The sequence below is a fragment of the Falco cherrug genome, chromosome 1, assembly GCF_023634085.1.
Source record: "Falco cherrug isolate bFalChe1 chromosome 1, bFalChe1.pri, whole genome shotgun sequence".
Taxonomy (NCBI): Eukaryota; Metazoa; Chordata; class Aves; order Falconiformes; family Falconidae; genus Falco; species Falco cherrug.
This window is the reverse complement of record NC_073697.1, coordinates 4775342-4792863: the sequence shown is the minus strand read 5'-3', so window position 1 is coordinate 4792863 and position 17522 is coordinate 4775342. Positions and strand designations below refer to the sequence as shown.

At 50.2% G+C, this 17522-nt stretch overlaps 1 protein-coding gene and 1 long non-coding RNA gene across 7 annotated transcripts in view; one reads left to right on the top strand and one right to left on the bottom strand.

Annotated features, from left to right (window-relative positions):
* Positions 1–12979, top strand: part of ENPP6 (ectonucleotide pyrophosphatase/phosphodiesterase 6) — a 34028-nt gene extending 21049 nt beyond the window's left edge. The window contains exons 4-9 of one of the 6 annotated variants that reach the window (XM_055708938.1): positions 1347–1488; positions 2505–2684; positions 5041–5178; positions 9122–9245; positions 10077–10316; positions 12891–12979. In XM_055708938.1, the coding sequence (XP_055564913.1) occupies positions 1347–1488; positions 2505–2684; positions 5041–5178; positions 9122–9245; positions 10077–10300 (808 nt within the window). In that variant the 3' untranslated portion in view covers positions 10301–10316; positions 12891–12979. The other 5 variants (XM_055708954.1, XM_055708934.1, XM_055708944.1 and 2 more) reach the window with 5 other exon arrangements.
* On the bottom strand, positions 10382–14349 carry LOC129735971 (uncharacterized). The gene is made up of 2 exons (XR_008732013.1): positions 13718–14349; positions 10382–13131 (listed from the first exon to the last, which is right to left on the bottom strand). It is a non-coding gene; the product is annotated as an uncharacterized LOC129735971 (long non-coding RNA).
* Between the last annotated feature and the right edge of the window lie 3173 nt (positions 14350–17522).

Genomic DNA, 17522 nt, shown 5'->3' with positions numbered 1-17522 from the left:
CACGTGTGGAGTTGAACGTCCATCCTTACAGTGCTGAGCCCTCACTGATGAATCTCACCACAGCCTACATAAGATGACATTTTTTATGCAATAACTCGCTTTTCTAGCTTCTATCTTGATTGAAATGATCGTTTAGTTACAGTTGAGAAGACAGAAAGCAGTCTGAAGTAGCTAATACGGGCACTGCAGCAGAAGGCAACAGTTCCAACAGGTTCAGTGAATGCGTATGCAATATAGAAATTACAGGGTTAAATTTCAGAAAATAATTTATGCCTAATACAGATGGAAATGCTTAAAATGAATGCTTAAAAAAAACCTGGGGGGAGGGAAGGGCTGCTTAATTTGAATGATTTCAAAATCATGGTGAGTGAGAAAGAACACTGTTCTGCAGGGCCAGCGGTGGAGAAATTCCCACCACAGCAGGGACCTTCACCTTCCTACAGAACTGCTCCTTTGAGGCCTTCAGCAAACTTACAAATGCAAATGTCAGACCCTAATTCATTCATTCAGTCCCTCAACTCTGCTTTTTTCTCTTCTATCTCGCTCATTATACCTGACTACCTAGGTGTCTTTAATCAGAGGAGCTGGACTTGCCAGGGCATCATACAAGATCTTTTTGTAGGGATCTTGACCTGGATGCAGGCGTGTATTTCGGATGGCACACCCTGTCATATGTTAAGTACTGTTGAAGAAGACTGGGTTGAACTTCATGAGCATAGATTTGCCATTTTATCCACCAGACAGCTCTCAGGGAGCTTTACAGTGTTGATGAAAATGTAATTAAGGACTGACTGCTGTATGCGCAATCCCCACTAATTAGTCTGAGGGCGTTCAGTGCAGAAACGTGTGATCAGCTAAACTTGTGCAACTGGGATTACCTTAGCGTCCCTTTGGTCACATTCCTGAACAACAACCCCATCTAAAATCTCACCCCAATTCATACCACTTGGGGTCCTGCAAGGTCATGGAAGAATGTGTCCTGAATTGACCTCAGTGGTTTGGAAGACCTCACACGGGAGAAAGCCAGAAGTACCAAACTTTAATTAAAGGATATTTGACTGTTAACTCCAACAATCCTTTTAATAAGGTCATTCAGCGCAGAATTCAGTATTTTTTCTGGGTCTTTCTTTGTCATTAAAGGAAAAGCATCTCAGCTGGGAGTCTCAAGCCAACTCGGGTGATGTTGGGTGGGAATAGTGAGCCCAGCCATGCGACGTCGGGTAGGAAAGCACGGGCTGGAAGCAGAAAAGGGGGTTTTGTGGCTCTACGTGCCGGTGAGGGCAAAACCACCAGGAGGTCTCCATGTGTGTCAGCCTCTCACTCCTTCCCCTCCCTCTCACCTCCAGCAACGGCAGCGCTGAGATGGCTGCGGTGTACTACGAGCGCATCGACGTGGAAGGCCACCACTATGGCCCTTCATCCCAGCAGCGCAAGAATGCTTTGAAGGAGGTGGACAAAGCCTTGAGCAACATGATCACCCTCATGAAGGTGAGTGGTCTCCAAGAACCCAGCTCCTGGGTACAGTTGGAAAAGGTGTTTACAACTGGTCTTCGTGGCACAGCTGGGAGCCTATTTAATGCCTGTTAATTCGATGCATTGACTGTAAACTTGTATCTCCTGAGAAATGGCAGATATGGAGATCCCGTGGAAATCAAGGCACCATTCCCTTTATTTTTATTATTTTCATCAATGGCATTATAATCCTCCTAGTGGATTATTACACCGGTAGTGCCGTAAGCCCGTATACGGCTCTGTTCATAACTTGCGTTGCCGGCTGGGCTTTATAGTAGGCAAATGAATCAAACCTACTTCCTTCCTAAGGTCTGTGGAATCAGGCAATTAACTTTCATAGTGTTTGCTGCAGCATCATTCAGAACTCCGCACTTCAAGTTTTGTTCTAAAAAACACGATCTAAATCATTTTGCAGCAAGAAAAAGAGGGTACCAAGCTTTTGGGTAAATGTCAATTCTGTGAATGTTTGTGACCATGATAAATGCGTGTTGGAGGTTTTTACGTGTTTCAGTGAGGAGAGGAATATATATTTCCAATTTCACTAAATTATAAAGGCTGTAATGCTAGGTGCTCGTGTTTGGGAGGGGAAGAGAGAAACACCCCTGCCACAGGTGCTACCATGAGAAAGTTGCTCTTCCCCAGCTGTTTTGGCCCACAGATGAAGAACGGTTGGATAGAGATGGTTGTCTATGACCAACTGTGACGACTGGTTTGTGGGACTGGGATGTAGCATCTGGTTATTTAGCAGGGGGATAGATTTGCTTTGGAAAATCTCTCTTACCTCTCAGGCTCTTCCAGTGCGGCAGGTGAGAGTGGATGTCCACCATTGCGGGTGGTGGCCAAGCACAGCGGAGGGCACTGGCGGCCATGCTTCTTCTGGCCAAATTCCACAAAATCAGTGGAGGTCAAGTGGGGATTCAAATCTTCCCATGGGCACAGACAGTGCTAAGCTCTTACCTGGCCATCATGGTTGTCATGCACTTGCTCCACAGAACAAGGGCCTTCAGCACGATGTGAACGTCCTCCTCTTCTCTGATCATGGGATGACGGACATCTCTTGGGCGGACAAAGTGATTGAGCTGAAAAACCATATCAATATGAGCGATACCATACAACTGAAGGACCGAGGTCCTGTTGTGAGCCTCTGGCCAGCTCCCGAGAAGCACGCGGAGGTAAGTACAGCACATTCGTATTTACTCAGTTTCGTGTTTCCTTGGGTTTTTATGGCAATCGTGCCTTTTGTTTGCTCGTAACATCCAAATCCTGCTCTCAGAATTGTGTGTAAAAATCAGCCTGAGGGTCTCACTGGGAGTCAGACTTGGATCCTGTGACACTCTTGTAATGCTGGTTCCTGAAGGAAAGCCACACCAGGCAAATTAAAAAGCATGAACTTTCATTTTTGTTTGGCACAGATATGTGCTTTCAAACTCCACCACTATACGCTTTTGATAAATAGCTAAAATAATTGAGCTGAAAATCCAGTTTTAGGATTTTACATATATTAGTCAATTTACTGACACTCTAGCTGGGATTTTCAAATGATCTGGAGCAGGTCAGGCGTTCATATTCCAGTAAACTCCCATAAAGTTTGAGGAATTAGCTCCATTAGACCAGAATTGGAAAAAATAACTTTTTGTACAATATTCTCCTTTGAAGAATTTTGATGAATAAGCATGTTGGATTGAATCAACCATAAAAGCCCGAGGCTAGAACTGCAGGATTTTGAGGAACAAATTAAAACAATACAGAAAAAAAAATTGGAAACCACTTGAAAAGAATGAAAATGCAGCATCTGTAACTAATAGACTAGTACATTATAGTTTAACCAGAAACCCGTGTGTGAGGAGTCATTTTGTCCTCAGAATATATAGTGGATGCACACAACGGGCAGTCCATGCTCCAGGTGAATAATTTTGTTTTCTATATTGTATTTTAGCCACAGTATAGTGTAGGTTGTGCCATTTTTTGGGAAGAGAATATTTGCTGATTTTTTGCACCCAAACAGGCTCTCCGGGACTTGCATAGCTGTGATCTTGTGAACATTTCCAATTAGTGCCAGAATTGGAAGTTGTCTTAGGAGCATGTGCAAACAATTCACTCAACGTTCCGGCAGAGGATCGCAGTGTTTGTGGATGCTCTCCTCAGCCTTAACTCAGAGATCCCTATTTTTGTAAGCCAGACCTTGAAACAAGGGCAAGTATACGCTGTGACTTCACGCAGACCCGGGGTTTTATCCAAAAAAAGGTCTTAAGCACATGCTTCTCTCTCATTAAACAGCCTAACAGCCCTAAGGAGAATAACATGCAATGCCTCACACCATGGCTTTGTTTTCATCCTTCATTTCTTTTTAGGACTTTTTTACTGGAGCGCTACTTTTTAAAGTGAAATAAAGTTAATTTTCTGTTTCCCGATAGCCAGATTCCTCTATTCTTCATTCACTTTAAAAAGCTATGTTTACGAACTAGACCGTACCAGAACGTAGTGGTTATCACATTTAAGAGTTAGCCCATCCTGAAGCACCAGAAGTACTGGTGAGACACCAGATGTACTGGTGACACACCAGGACCACTCTCTAGTCCCGGCCGCGGTGGGAGGGTCTGGCCATCACACCCTGGTGCCGTCCTTACGGCGACTTGTCTGTCAGTTCAGATCTCTTGCGCACATGTACGCAAGGGGGACATAGCTAAAGGGCTAGTGAAAAAACTGTCACTCTTTGCAGAATTGAACTGTTTATTCTTGAAGATGATTTATATTTCAGCAAAAGAGCGAGATACACTCGGGGGACTCCAAGAACTGCTTTCTTTATGGCATATGAACGTCTTCTTTCATCATTTAAAGTATTTTTCTGAATAATTTGGGGTTTAACTGTATTCGTGTGATTATATTCCAGACAGTATGATTAATATTAATAAACCACTTGTGCAGTTTTGTGCAGCTTCAAAGCCACAGGCATTGGCTGATTAACCTCACAGCATCGTTATGGAGCAGATAACTAAGCACTATCAATCCTTTTGATAGGGATTGAGTGCTTAAGTGTAGGAAACACAGGTGAGGTGACATCAATGGTTCACTCAAGAGCACGAAGAGGGAATGAGTGGCAGAGGCCAAAGGCAATATCCCTTTTCTGCAGCTGTACCCAGTCCACATGGTGCCTTTGAGCATCTTTCACCACTTAGCTTACCATCTCCTGTGATGGCTGGGTTTCTGCTGGTCTGTCTCTGTAGGTTGATGTACTGACACGCATACATTTTTGAGTGCGTGTATTGGAAATATATATATATATATACACTACATGAATTCATGCATTCCTGTGTGTTTATGATCCAAGTTTTCAGAACCTCTTAAACCACACGAGCAGGTTTTGCACTGCTGTCATCTTTGGGCTGGCAGAGTCCCAGTTGGAATGTGCTGATGATTACCCATTAAAGGAGATTAGCCATTTTACAAATTCAGGTGTTTCCATGTACCCATAGGTGCCTACACGCTTTTTACAGCCATATGGTGCTCTAACATTTGTTTTCTTTGCAGATATATCAAAAATTGAAAGCTGTGGAACACATGCACGTTTATAACATACAGGATATTCCAGAAAGGTTTTTCTACAAAAAAGGAAAATTTGTGTCTCCTCTAACTCTCGTGGCTGAGAAAGGATGGTTCATAGTAGAGGTAAAGTATAGAAGAATTGGACATGAATTTGAAAAGGTGCAATATATGAAAACGATCAGAAAAATGTACAATTCTATGCCAGGCATTGACTTAAAGTGTTACATCATTTACTTGGGCTGACTACAAAAGCAATGTGAAATATTGCTGTGTGCTGCAAAGAACCTAAAGGCATGGCAGCTACGCTGAAGGTAGACAGAGTTAAATGGTGGATGGTTCTTTTTTCTGTGTTGTCGTAAAGCAGGAGGAGTTTTTCTGTTTCCCACTCCAGTTGTTTCGCTGCCCCCTGCCCATCTACCTCCGTCTGAAACACAAAAAGAGATTTCAATGTCAATGCCTTACTGTCCCTTCTTTCAGCGGTACGTGGTGGCAAGTTTTCCTTCTGCCTAGCTTCCCACCCACCAGACTGTCCTAACCCCCCCCCCCCCCCCCCCGTTTCTCCCGAGCCCTCCGGTCTCAGCAGGGTCAGGCTGGGGGTTCACCCCAGAGGTGCCCAGTGCACGCGCTGAAATCTGGGAGCTTGTTACACAGGGAATCGATTAGACTAACACACGGAGAGGTTTTTTTCATACCAGCATCTTTTGTTGCTATAAATTACTGTTGTTCTTATTGTTTTGTACTTGTATCGCTGCTGGGCATCTCCACGTTACAGATCCTAACTGCACAGCTCAGAGGGTGAGGCAACTTACGTATCTTCTAAGTGGGTAAGCCGAGGGGCAGTACCAAGTGATTTGCCCCAAGCCATATGTTAAATCAGTAAGTTGGGGACAGAACCCAGGAGTCCTGGGTTTTTTTCAGTGTCCCAGCGTAGTCATTGCCCACCATTGCCTTGCAGATTATTGCAACTAACTCAGCTGAGCATCTTCTTCCATGACTCTCAGAGCTACTGCTCGCCAGGCTTTGCTCGAGACAGTCCACACCACCACATTTCTCACTGGCCAACCTGACTTTAGGGTAATCGTGTCTACAGCTGAATACAAACGCACTTCTAGAAAAAAAAGTGTGCTTTTGAATGCAGATGGGTAAGCACCACATTGGTGGTTGGAAAAAAAAAAAAAAAAAGAAGAAAAAAGAAAGCCAGAGTCAAGATTCAGACATGTAAAGTAGGAATCTGAAACATTTTTGGCAAAATGATTTTAAAAAATTACAACTAAATTCTTCAGTACAAAAGTTCAACACAGAACATTTTTACATACTCTGTAAAAAAAAAATGCACTTAAAAAAAAAATCATTGAAATGCTGACAAACCTTAATAACAGTGCAGCAAACACTGCTGCTATGGTAATTATTTCTGTCTCTCTGCCCATTCCTTCCCATTGTTTCTGATTTTCAAGAATGTCCTCTCATTAATGCTGTCAGATTTTCCTTCTCCTTGGTACATTTTCATTATCTGTGAATGGGATGTGAAAATGAAAGTTTCCTGTCATACTTTTAAAGCAATAATTGAGCCTTCTATTATACTTCCTGCCCAAACCACCGAAGAGAGGACGTTCAGCTCTTCCCTGTCATGCTCATGGGGTGTTTTAACTCTCTCTTGGCTGTTTGAAAAAGGGGATTTTTTTTCTTTTTTTTTTTTTCCTTTTTTTGGAGAGACAAAGGGGATATAACTGGGAAGTTGGGGGGGGGGGGGCGGTCCCAGTAAGGAGCATAGGACGAAAAGCCTGTCCACATTTCAGTTAACACAGGATGAGGAGGGATTTCACGCACCTCCGTCTTGCTACCGGTACCTTTGTTCCCTCCACGTGGGCGAGTGGTCCCCATCCTCTGAGCAGGATTGCCCCCAGCTTCTCTCCTGCGTGCCACAATGGCCTCAGCCCCTCTCCGGGCTGCGTGCTCACCCTGTACCCTTCACGGTGTGCTTTCCCAAGTTCTAGTGAACAACCGCTCTACGGCTCCTAACCATGAACATGCAGGGAAAAGCGCATCGCCAGCAGTCCCAGGCACGCCCGTTTCATCTCTGAGGAGCAGCCCTAGCCCAAGCTTAGGCTGAGCATGAAACGTGTGGGTCGAGACCTCTGTCCCGTCTGGGCTTGCCACAGCAGGCACCTCGGCACGCTGCTGGTGGCCTGGCCCCCGAGGAGCCCCAAGGCTTGGTGGGGTTTGCTGTCAGGCAGCGCCTGGTGCTCTAGGAGAGCGATGCTGAAGTGCTCGCTCAGCTCTTTCCCTCAAGCTACCGCTGTTGACGGCTCAGTTTCACCAGCTCTGACTTCAGCTGCAGTTGTGAAAGAAAGAAGTACGTTTTGTGACCCAACTAATGGCAAAAAGAATGGAAATGACTCTGCCTTTGACTGCAGGTCTAGCTGTGAGTAGGTGTCTCCTGTGTCTGGGTGGGTGATGGAGGGGCACACCGCCTTTGACAGTCCTGAGAAAGCAGCCGAGCCCACGGCATCTGACGGGACGGTGGAGGGGTGTAGCTTTGGCAGTGTCATGGTACTGCCAAAGGAACGCCACAAATGAGACGTGACTTGGCTTGTCTGGAGCTGATGCTGAGAGGTGCTGTCCATGTTGCCTAGCGGTGAGCAGCCCAGTGGCGATTCCTCTCCAGGGAGCACAAGAAGCGGAGCCACCGCGTAAGGAGGTGCTGTGCTAGCAGGAGGGGAAGGAGTCTGTTTTCTCCTTGGCTTGCTCTGAGCCGTCGGTAAAATAGACGGGGCAAGGAAAGAGATTTAATTTGTCAACTGAAATTGTTTAATTATCTGGTACGTCTGCTGACTGTGACATACAAACAAGCGCCAGGGATACTCCAGGGGTTCCCCTGGAAAGCAGTTGGAAGAGCTGCACCTCACAGCCATAATCATTGCTGTCTGCAGTCTTCCTGCACACAGTCAGTTTTATTCTTGGGCAGAGGAGGAAAACAAATATCAGACCAAAAAAAAGTTTGTAAAAGGAAAGGGATCCTCAGTCAATCTGCTTCACCATCTGCAGAGCACCACTCACCCAGGGTGGGAATGTGGGAGACTGTTGGAGCATCTTCTGTGCTCCTGTGACAGAGTGTGAAGACCAGACCTGGCTGCTTCAGGGAACTGAAGCTCCTTCTCTGTAACCATTGGAGAAATTAATGCCAGGGGTCTAAAGAACTGTCAGCTGATGTTCTTCATCGCCTAAGTGAAATTCCTGCTATAGTTTTGGGGCTATCTGGAGTGTCATGGCTGCTGCCATCCCTCGGGAGCACAGGAAAGACAGACTCATGGAGAGGGTTGGTTCTGCATTTTGACCACTGCTCCTGAGGAGGCCAGGATACGGCACTGCTGTAGGCAGTCTGCTAACAGCTGTTAACAGGAAGCAGGAGAAAGGAAGGAAGGAATTTAAAAGTATGACTTAAGTGCAATATGGGTGAGGAAGAACAAGAATTACGACGACAGATTATTAAAGCATTGATCCGCTCAGCAGGGAGAGGAAGAGGGGGACCATCTGAGGTCCAGGCCTGTGTTCCCTGGGAGGAACCTCATTGCTCTAATACTAAAACAAGCAGGGAGAAGAAATAATGATTAGAAAGCGTACAGTAGGGGTGATACTTGTATTGTTGAGGCTAATGAGTCAAATGGAGAAAAACTGGCTTTTTCTGTGGTGCCAGTGGCACGTTGGGCAGAACACCACCCCATCAAATCCACCGGAGCGTGTGGTGCTGGGTGAGGGAGCATGCAGCAGGAGAGGGACACCAGCTTGCTCACACATGTCACATACGGCTGTGAAACTTTGTGCTCACGGCATAAATTGGGATGAGTGAGAGGCAGAAAGTTGCCCTCCCCACTCAGCTGGGCTGCTCGCTGAGAAGGCAGAGCTGGGAGCCACCCCTCCTGGCGCTGAGCCCCTGTGCAGCGTGGTGCAGGGGCATGGTGGGGTGGTGCAACACATGGAGCACAGCCTGGCACCCCACGGCACCCCGTGGTACCCCGCGCACACCCCAGCAGGCAGGCACTAACCGCGCTCTGCTGTTGTCGCCCAGAGCAGGGACAAGCTGCCCTTCTGGGAGAACGGGACGGGGAAGAAGGAGGCCTGGCAGAACGGCTGGCACGGCTACGACAACGAGCTCATGGACATGAGAGGCTTCTTCCTTGCGTACGGGCCAGGTACGGTGCCATCATCCCTGGTGTCCTGCTAGCCCCGCAGCCTCATGGCCCCCTGCCCCAGCATCCCTGTAGTCCTTGGCACGTCAGGACCCTGATGTGGCACGCTGCGACACCCAGCAGTTTCAAATAGCTGGCAGCATTTCCTCACTGTGTCTGGATGCTGGGAAGGTGTCTAGCTCTGTATCCGTTTTATAGCTGGAGAAACAGGGTGGAGAGATGTGGAGGCATTTGATCAGCCCCTCTTCGACACCCCAGCTCAGTAACTCTATCCCTTTGCCCTGTTTTTGTGAATTTTGACCTGAATTTTGAATTCTATTGGAAACACAGGAATTCTTCTTTTTTTTTTTTTGGTGGGTTCGGACTCACCAACGCAGAGCACTTTTTTGGGGAAGGTTGCAGTGTACCTCACCCACCTGTCCGATGGGCAGGCACAAAGCCCCTGCTTTCCACTTCCTCAGGCTCCTTACATACTGCTGAGCACCGGGTCGCAGCTGCGGACGGGAGCAAAAGCAAAGCAGAACGGGCAATACAATTATCTCGGTCTATTAAATCTACCAAGTACACACCGGAAAGTAGCTCCTGTGCTGAATAATCTTGTATCTTTTTTAGTTTTTAGAACAAAATGGAACTAGAAGTAAAAATCGTGACTCAAAATGTTTAAAATGGTTTTGTTAAGCTGTGTTGTAAGTTGTATAGCCTGCCACATCCCAGCCTGCCGGGTAAGTCCCGGGAAAGGCAGAGGAGCCCTTGCCCTGCAGCACCCCATGTTTCAGGAGAGGACCCCCAAGCCGTACGATGCCAGCTCCTCTCTTTGGCCTTTTTTCCCCGCAGATTTCCGCTCCAACTTCCGAGCGCCTCCCATCAGATCCGTGGATGTTTACAACATCATGTGCAGCCTGGCAGGAGTACAGGCACTGCCCAACAATGGCTCCTGGTCCAGGGTGGAGTGCATGCTCCGAAACACGGCCCCCTTGGCACCGCTCCCCCCGCGCAGCAGCTGCGCCCTGGCGCTAGCTTTGCTCTGCCTGCTCGCCGAGCAGATCTCCTCACTCTGATCCCCGAACAATATCGGTCAGTGTTACCAGCATCTCCATCCTTCTCTTTTTTTTTCTTTTTTTATTCTTTTTTTTTTAAAAAAAAAGTTCTTCATTTGAATAATAGCTTCATTAATAGAGTGCTGTCCCCCACTCCTCCATCGTGCTCCACCAGGCGTGAATCTGACCCGTCCTGCATTTACAGCGGTTATGGCATGTAGCCAGGTTTTGTGCTGGTCCAAACACAGCCAGGAAAGTCAGTGTCACAACTCCAGATTTACGGCACTGGCAATGAGAGCGGAATCCCAGATGGCTAGCTGCAGCATCTTCTGGTTGGGTGCATGTGGGGAATCTCTGAGCATCAAACGCATCTTACCGCAGCATCCCTGACTGAGAAGCTCACTCTGGCTCCCAGTATTGAGAAGCTCAGGGGTGGAGATGGACCTCTATGCATTTAACTGGGTTCTTTCTGAGTCACTCCTTCATCTCCGCCTCCATCACCAGCAGAGCCCCCCACCTTCTCCTTACAGTGCCAGCCAAACCCTGGTTGTACCGACCTGGTCTTCAAAGAGCCGAGCGATCATAATTGCAGAGAGGGGTGGATTGGTGGGAGAGCATCCTACTGCTCCCAGCCTTTCCTTCTTCACCTTCCCCAAAGCAAGCCCTGGCCCAGCACACCTAGAGGGCCAGGCTCTCCTCGCAGACCACAGCTCGGGATGGGGAGGGCTGGGGACGGGGAGAGCAATAGAAACCCTCCACTTCAGAAGCGGGAGGAAAGTGAAAAGGCATCTGGACTCAAAGGGGTCAGGAGAAAGTAGGATGAGGAAGCCTGCCTGGCATTTAACAGCCTCTCTGCTTTTACTGGTGACGATAATTTCACCTGCTCAGGTTTTGGGGGTTTTGTGCCTAATTGCATTTCTGAAGGTTTTTCAGCACTTGCTGCTTTTCTACCAGCTCTTGCTCTGCCCGGTTGAGCAGCACGTTTCCCTTTCTTCTGCAGCAGGGCAGAGGTCTGCACTGATGGATCTCCCACCCTCTCAGTCAATCCCAGCCGGTACTTCCACCATGGGCTATTAAGCCCAAGTTGTAACAGTAAAGTTGAAATAGCAGGAGAGAGTAGAGCTGTTGTCAGAGGTGCCTCTGGGAGTGCTCCACGCTTTTTCTGATATAGCTCTGAACCAGGAGCTTTCAGTGACAAACTGCTTTTGGAAGGATTTAGGTCCCTCCCCATGCAAAACAAACCTCTAGGACTTTGTATTCCTATGGATCTAGAGTCAAGCACGATCTGGGTATGGGTGGTACAGTGCATTTAAGGGTGAATGATTATACCATGGAAAAAAAACCCCACAACTGAACACCAAATTAAACTTGACAAAAGACTTTTGTAATAGCCGTAAAGATTTATGTAATGTGTTTTTAAAGCTCAAGTGAACCATCAAATCAATTGGGGAAAAAAAGGGAGAAAATCAGTCTTTGTTATTAGACTGTTGAGTATAAAAGGCAATTTAGTGCTTTCAAAGCATTTGCAGTAGCTGTAAAACAAGCACCTATTGTTCAGAGTTCCCTGTTGCTCTTTAATGGACCAGGCTCAATGAATTCACTGGAGCACATTTTTAAAGCAAAAAAAAAAAAAAAAAAGATCAGCATACAAGATAACCAACTGACTAAATTACCAAGTTTTGTTTGAAAATCAACAGGATAGATAGTCAGTGCCTGATAATCCCGCCACAGCCTGCCATTTGAACTTTTAGTGAAGAGAACCCAAGGTCCTTTTACAGAGGAAAAGATACTACAAGTATAAGGGTATATTCAGCTTCTCAATTATACAAGCAGAAATTGGAAATATCAAATCAGGTCCATTGAGTTGTTCCAAGGATGGGCCATGATACATGAAAGAAACGTTGATCCTTGTGAGTACTTTGTGTAACTCATTTTTGTCAGTGTCCAGATGCAAATACTACAGAGTAAATCTAACTGAAGTGTGATTTGTTTGACCTTGATGCAAGCATCGTGTGTATGGCAGTACACTGCAAAAATTACTTGATCTGTAAAAGGGGAATTTGATGGCAGACCTACAAGAAGCTCATTAGCTTCAGGAGAACCACAGCTGATTATTTTTTGAGAAGTGCATCCTTCTTCCTCAGAAGTGTTGCACCTTTGAATCAGTTCACATTCTCATTCAAAAATTAAGTGTCTTGAATCGCCTATTTTTCTGTATACTATGCAAAGGAGGTGGGTGTATTTTAAAACCTGTTTCTGAATGATGTTTTTATACAATGATTGTGAATGAGTGAATAATTCTAAGAATGGTGTTAGAAAAAACATATGCATCTTTTTGTAAATACTGTAAGATTTTTGGAAAAAAACGCCACCACCCCTGTAACACCTTGCCTTTCTTGTTTGATTGCTGCATCAAAGTGTGATAAACAGTGTTTGAAGCTTGTGCTGATTAATCATCAGAAAGATGAATGATAACATTGTTTAGAAATGGCAAAGTTGTCAGCATGTAAATTAGGGACATTAAATACATCACACGAGATACCGTAGCTTGTATACATAGTCCTTTTTTCCAGATGTATCTCAGTATTTAACCTTCTGAACATCCGTCCAGGGGCATGTAATTCACACTAGCAAATGGGTATGACAGACCATTTTGCTCCACTGAGAGGTGAGCCCTGGGTGCTCTCTGCAGACCTGTTTCTCCAAGCCCACCACGTTACCATCACATCAGCTGCTCGCACAGAAGTCAGGTGCGTTGTCACTGGTACCAGGGTCCAGTTGGTTCAGGCTTTCCGGAGGCCTCGTCGTACATCCCACTTCCCAGCACTGGATGAGGCAAATGGCAACGAGACCTGGAAAACCAACACCAAGGGGCTCAAGGGCAAGGGACCCTAATCCTGCTTGAAGTTCCCCAAACCAACAATGTTCGTGCAAGAGACCGATTTTACTGAAATAAGTCTCCAGACCAAGTCGGTGCGATTTATCTTGGTTTTCTTACATTAACTGACCACAGGGGCAGGGAGGGGTGACAGAGGAGGAGCAGGGCAGGTATACCGATGAGTCCTCGAACTCACAGCAAGACTCCCTTTGAACTGGCAGCACCACTGAGCTCTGCCCGGAGCTGCTCCCCTCGTGTCCCGTGAACATGGGTCCCATGCTGGAGGGTGCTGAGGGGCTGGCCACAGGGGGACAGCGCAGGAATCTGTCCCTGTCAGTTCCCCGTAGCAGTGCTAACTGGCAATTTCCCAGCTAAATAAGCCGAGCCTTTTTTTTTTATCCATGAACTTGGCAGCCGCGTAAATGGCATCACAGGCGAGGGCCTGCCAGACAAGCCCTCCAGCATCCCTCAGGATGCAGCCCACCTCCCCCCCATGGGGACACTCTCCCAGTGGCCCAGACAGTGGCCAGAGCCCTGCACGAGTGCCTTGGTTCAGTCACCTTCCTGGGCTCCCAACCCTCGGCGCTGGCCGCCTTCCTGGGCTTCCAGCTCTCAGTGGAAGTCAGAGCATCTGCCAGATGGTAAATCCACACCCGGGGGTGGGTGGGATGCAGACTGAAGATGCTCCAGGCACTGGGAAGTAAAAGGCATTGGGAAAACTCCAGGTAACATTTCCCCCTTCTCCTTTTCCCCGTAGGGCTGCGGCGGAGAGGGCAGGCAGCTGCAAATCCAGTGGGAATTTTTTAAGAAAACATGGCCCAGTAAAGGGAGAAGTTTGATACCCGCCTGTTGGGCACGAGGAGCCTGCAATGGCAGGTTTGACAGGCGGCTTTCCCTGCACCGAGAAACGTTTTCCGTGCGGGCACAGGAGCACACGGGCATTAAGGGAAGGTTATTGCGGAGCGCTGGGACACAGAACCGTCCCAGCCCCCCCGCCGCCCGGGCGCTGCAGCTGCCAAGCGCCACACACATCTGTACAGCTGTGCAGGGTGTCCTGAAAAAGTACTAATTCTCTACGGACCGGCGAACCGGTGCAGCGTTACCCAGATCTGGCGCGTCTGTCCCAACGACACCGTGTCCGTCAGTTACCCGCCCGATGGCGCCCGAAATTCCCGGCGAGCTGCCAGCAGGCCTGCCCTGCTCCCCCTGCCCCCCTGCCCTGCCCCCCTGCTCCCCCTGCCCTGCTCCCCCTGCCCTGCTCCCCCTGCCCCCCTGCCCTGCTCCCCCTGCCCTGCTCCCCCTGCCCCCCTGCCCTGCTCCCCCTGCTCTGCTCCCCCTGCCCCCCTGCCCTGCTCCCCCTGCCCCCCTGCCCTGCTCCCCCTGCCCTGCCCCCCTGCCCTGCCCCCCTGCCCTGCTCCCCCTGCCCTGCTCCCCCTGCCCCACTGCCCTGCCCCCCTGCTCTGCTCCCCCCGCTCCCCCTGCCCTGCTCCCCCTGCTCTGCTCCCCCTGCCCCACTGCCCTGCCCCCCTGCTCTGCTCCCCCTGCCCCACTGCCCTGCTCCCCCTGCCCCACTGCCCTGCCCCCCTGCTCCCCCTGCCCCACTGCCCTGCTCCCCCTGCCCCCCTGCCCCGCTCCCCCTGCCCCGCTGCCCCCGCTCCCTCCCGCTCCCCCTGCCCTGCTCCCCCCGCTCCCCCCCGCTCCCCCCGCTCCCCGCCCCGCGGCTGCCCGGGACCGCCTTCCCCGCGGCTCCCGCCGCTTTCCCGGCCGCCCGGGAAGCGCCACCCCCCGAGCCCGCAGGCAACCCCCGGCCGCGGCGCGGAAGACCCCAGCCAGCGGAGCGCTGCCTGAAGGAACGGAGCCGGCCCTGCCGGCCCGCCGGGGGCTCAGCCCGCCGCTCGCCGGGGAAAGGCCCCGCGGCGCCTGGAAGCCCGCACGCTGCCCCCGGGCCCCGCTGGAGCGTGCCCGCGGCGGCGGCTGCGGCGGGCGCAGGGTCCCGGGGCCGGCCGGGGCTGCGGAGCGGACCCCGCGGGCGGGCGGAGCTGGGGGCTGCCGCGGGCACCCTGCGGGCCCGGCCCGGCAGCGCCCCCTGCGGGCCGCCCGGCGCGGCGCAGGCAGCTGGGGCCTGCGGGCTGGCCCGCCACCGCCGGCCACCTCGGGGCACTGAGGGCAGAAAGACGCAGCCCTCCCGCAAATACAAAACCACCACCACCACAAAAAAAAACAAAACAAAAAACCAAAAAAAAACCCCAAAACAAACGAAAAAAACCTCCAACACCAAGGGGGGGGGGGGACGCGATTTAAGCAGGCAGGGCTGGGGTGGAAGTGCTCGGTATGTTTTAGGCTTTAGGGTTGTAGCGAGCAAAGTAAGATTTGGGACTTTTCTTTCCTTCTGTGTTTCTCATTTGCCGTTTTCCCCTCTTTCTCCCGCTAATTCCCTTTCTGTGACCCTTTACTGTGGCTGGTTCCTCCTCCCGCAGCAGCGAAGCCCCACAAACCTGGTGCCTCCGTGCAGTTCCCCAGCGAGCCCCCCCCCCCCTCCGTTCACCAGGAGAGCTGGCTGGTGGGGTGGCCCTTGGTGATCCTGGCAGGAATCAGCTGGGTATCATCATTCCAAAGGGAGAGGCCGTGGGGCTGCACCTAGAGCCGCTTTGGTTGATATTAAAGCCTGATCCCGATAGTGGGAAGCAAAACCGGTACGTGCAGGGGGGAGCAGAGGGCGGCAGAGGTGGGCGATGCAGCCCCTTGCCCCTCGAGTCGCTCTCCCTTGGCTCCAGGCTGGCCCAGCCGTGCTGCCCAGGAGGGCTCTGAGCCTTCTCAGCTCAGGGGGGGTCTGATTAAAGCAATAAAAGACAGCAAGGGAACAGTGAGGTGGGGGAGATGTGGCGCCCGCTTCTTGCACCAGCACCGATCGGGGCTCAGCTGAGCTCCGGGGAGCTCGTTTCCTTCCTCCCATCAGGACTGTAGCGGGTTTCAGAAGCGAGGGGCACCAGCACATGTGCGGGAGTTGCGCTGAGGGGCTGCAGGCAGCCCCCGGGCATCAGCATCCTCCGCTGGGACCACGTGGGCATCTCCCCCATAGCCAGTTTTCCCTGACTGCAGAAGTGGGCACTGACAGCTCTCGAGCAACCTTCTGATGTTCTCCAGAAACTACTAATACATTCAAGCATTACTCAGCACTTACATATATCGCTTGGTGCAAATGAAGCCTCAAAACTGGCCGGAGACACTGGCGTTGCTTCCTTGCTGGATAGAAAAAGGGATGCTGAGGTGGCACCGGCTGTGGCAGAGGCTGCGGAGCGCAGGCAGGGCTTGCGGGGGACCAGTAGCCACCTCTGCCAAGCACCTGGTCAACCTGCTGCTTCCTCCAGGCTGCTGCTGGGCAAGGGCTCCCAGCCACGTGAATGTATATAACCAAGCAACATGCCTATAAGGGGCGGTTTCAGCCTTTCTCCAGCCGTCCGACCTGCTGCTCATCCTATGGTACTGAACCAAGCAGCGCGCCGGCCATCGCTGTTTCGTGCTCCCCTGCTCAGGTTAGTTTTGCCCCTGCAGGCTGTGGCCGTGCACAGTGTCTCAGGAAGGCCCTGCTTCTCATTTCTGAGAGGGACCCCCCACCCTCTGCATGACCCCTGGGCAGCAGCAGGCTCTGGAAAATTCAAAATGAATTTTTTAAAAGCGCTTATTTGCCTGCCTACGTATCCATCCATCTGGAAATCTCTCCCTTGCTACTCCTTCCATGTCTTCCCCATGTTGGTGGGGCTTTTGAGGGCAAGACTTGCTTGCTGTGTTTGCCAGAGTAGTTTTCAGATTGCAGCTCACCGAGTGTCCCCGAGGATCCTGGGGGTGGGAGACGGGCAACCCTGGCTGGTCACATCCCACACCTTGCACGCATCTCAGCTGAGAAGATGCTGTCAAGAGGGAAAGCACCCCTTGGCCCGCCGTGGAGGGCTTCTCTGAGCATGGGTATAATGGGAAAATCACTTCGGGCTTAAAAATAAGGGTGTAAAGCCTTCCCATAGCAGCTGTTAAGGAGGACAAAAAAAAGCTTAATATTTTTTAAGGTGGATTTCAAGCAGCGTATGAGCTGCATTACACAACTTGCTTGTTTACAGTGCTGCAGGGGCTGGAGGGGATGATCTGGAACATTCCCTCCTGCGCTCATCTCAAGTGTTCCCTTATAAAACCAGTTTTTACAAGGAAAAATAACTTTTGTTTCCCCTCTAAACAGAATAAACTTGAGAAAGCCCCGAGCTTTCTTTGCATTTCATACAGCCTCCTTCTGCAAGAACAAACGGGATGAGCAAACCCGAGTCCCACTGACAAGAAGATATTTAATATCCATGATGCAGGGAGCTTTCCAGCAAA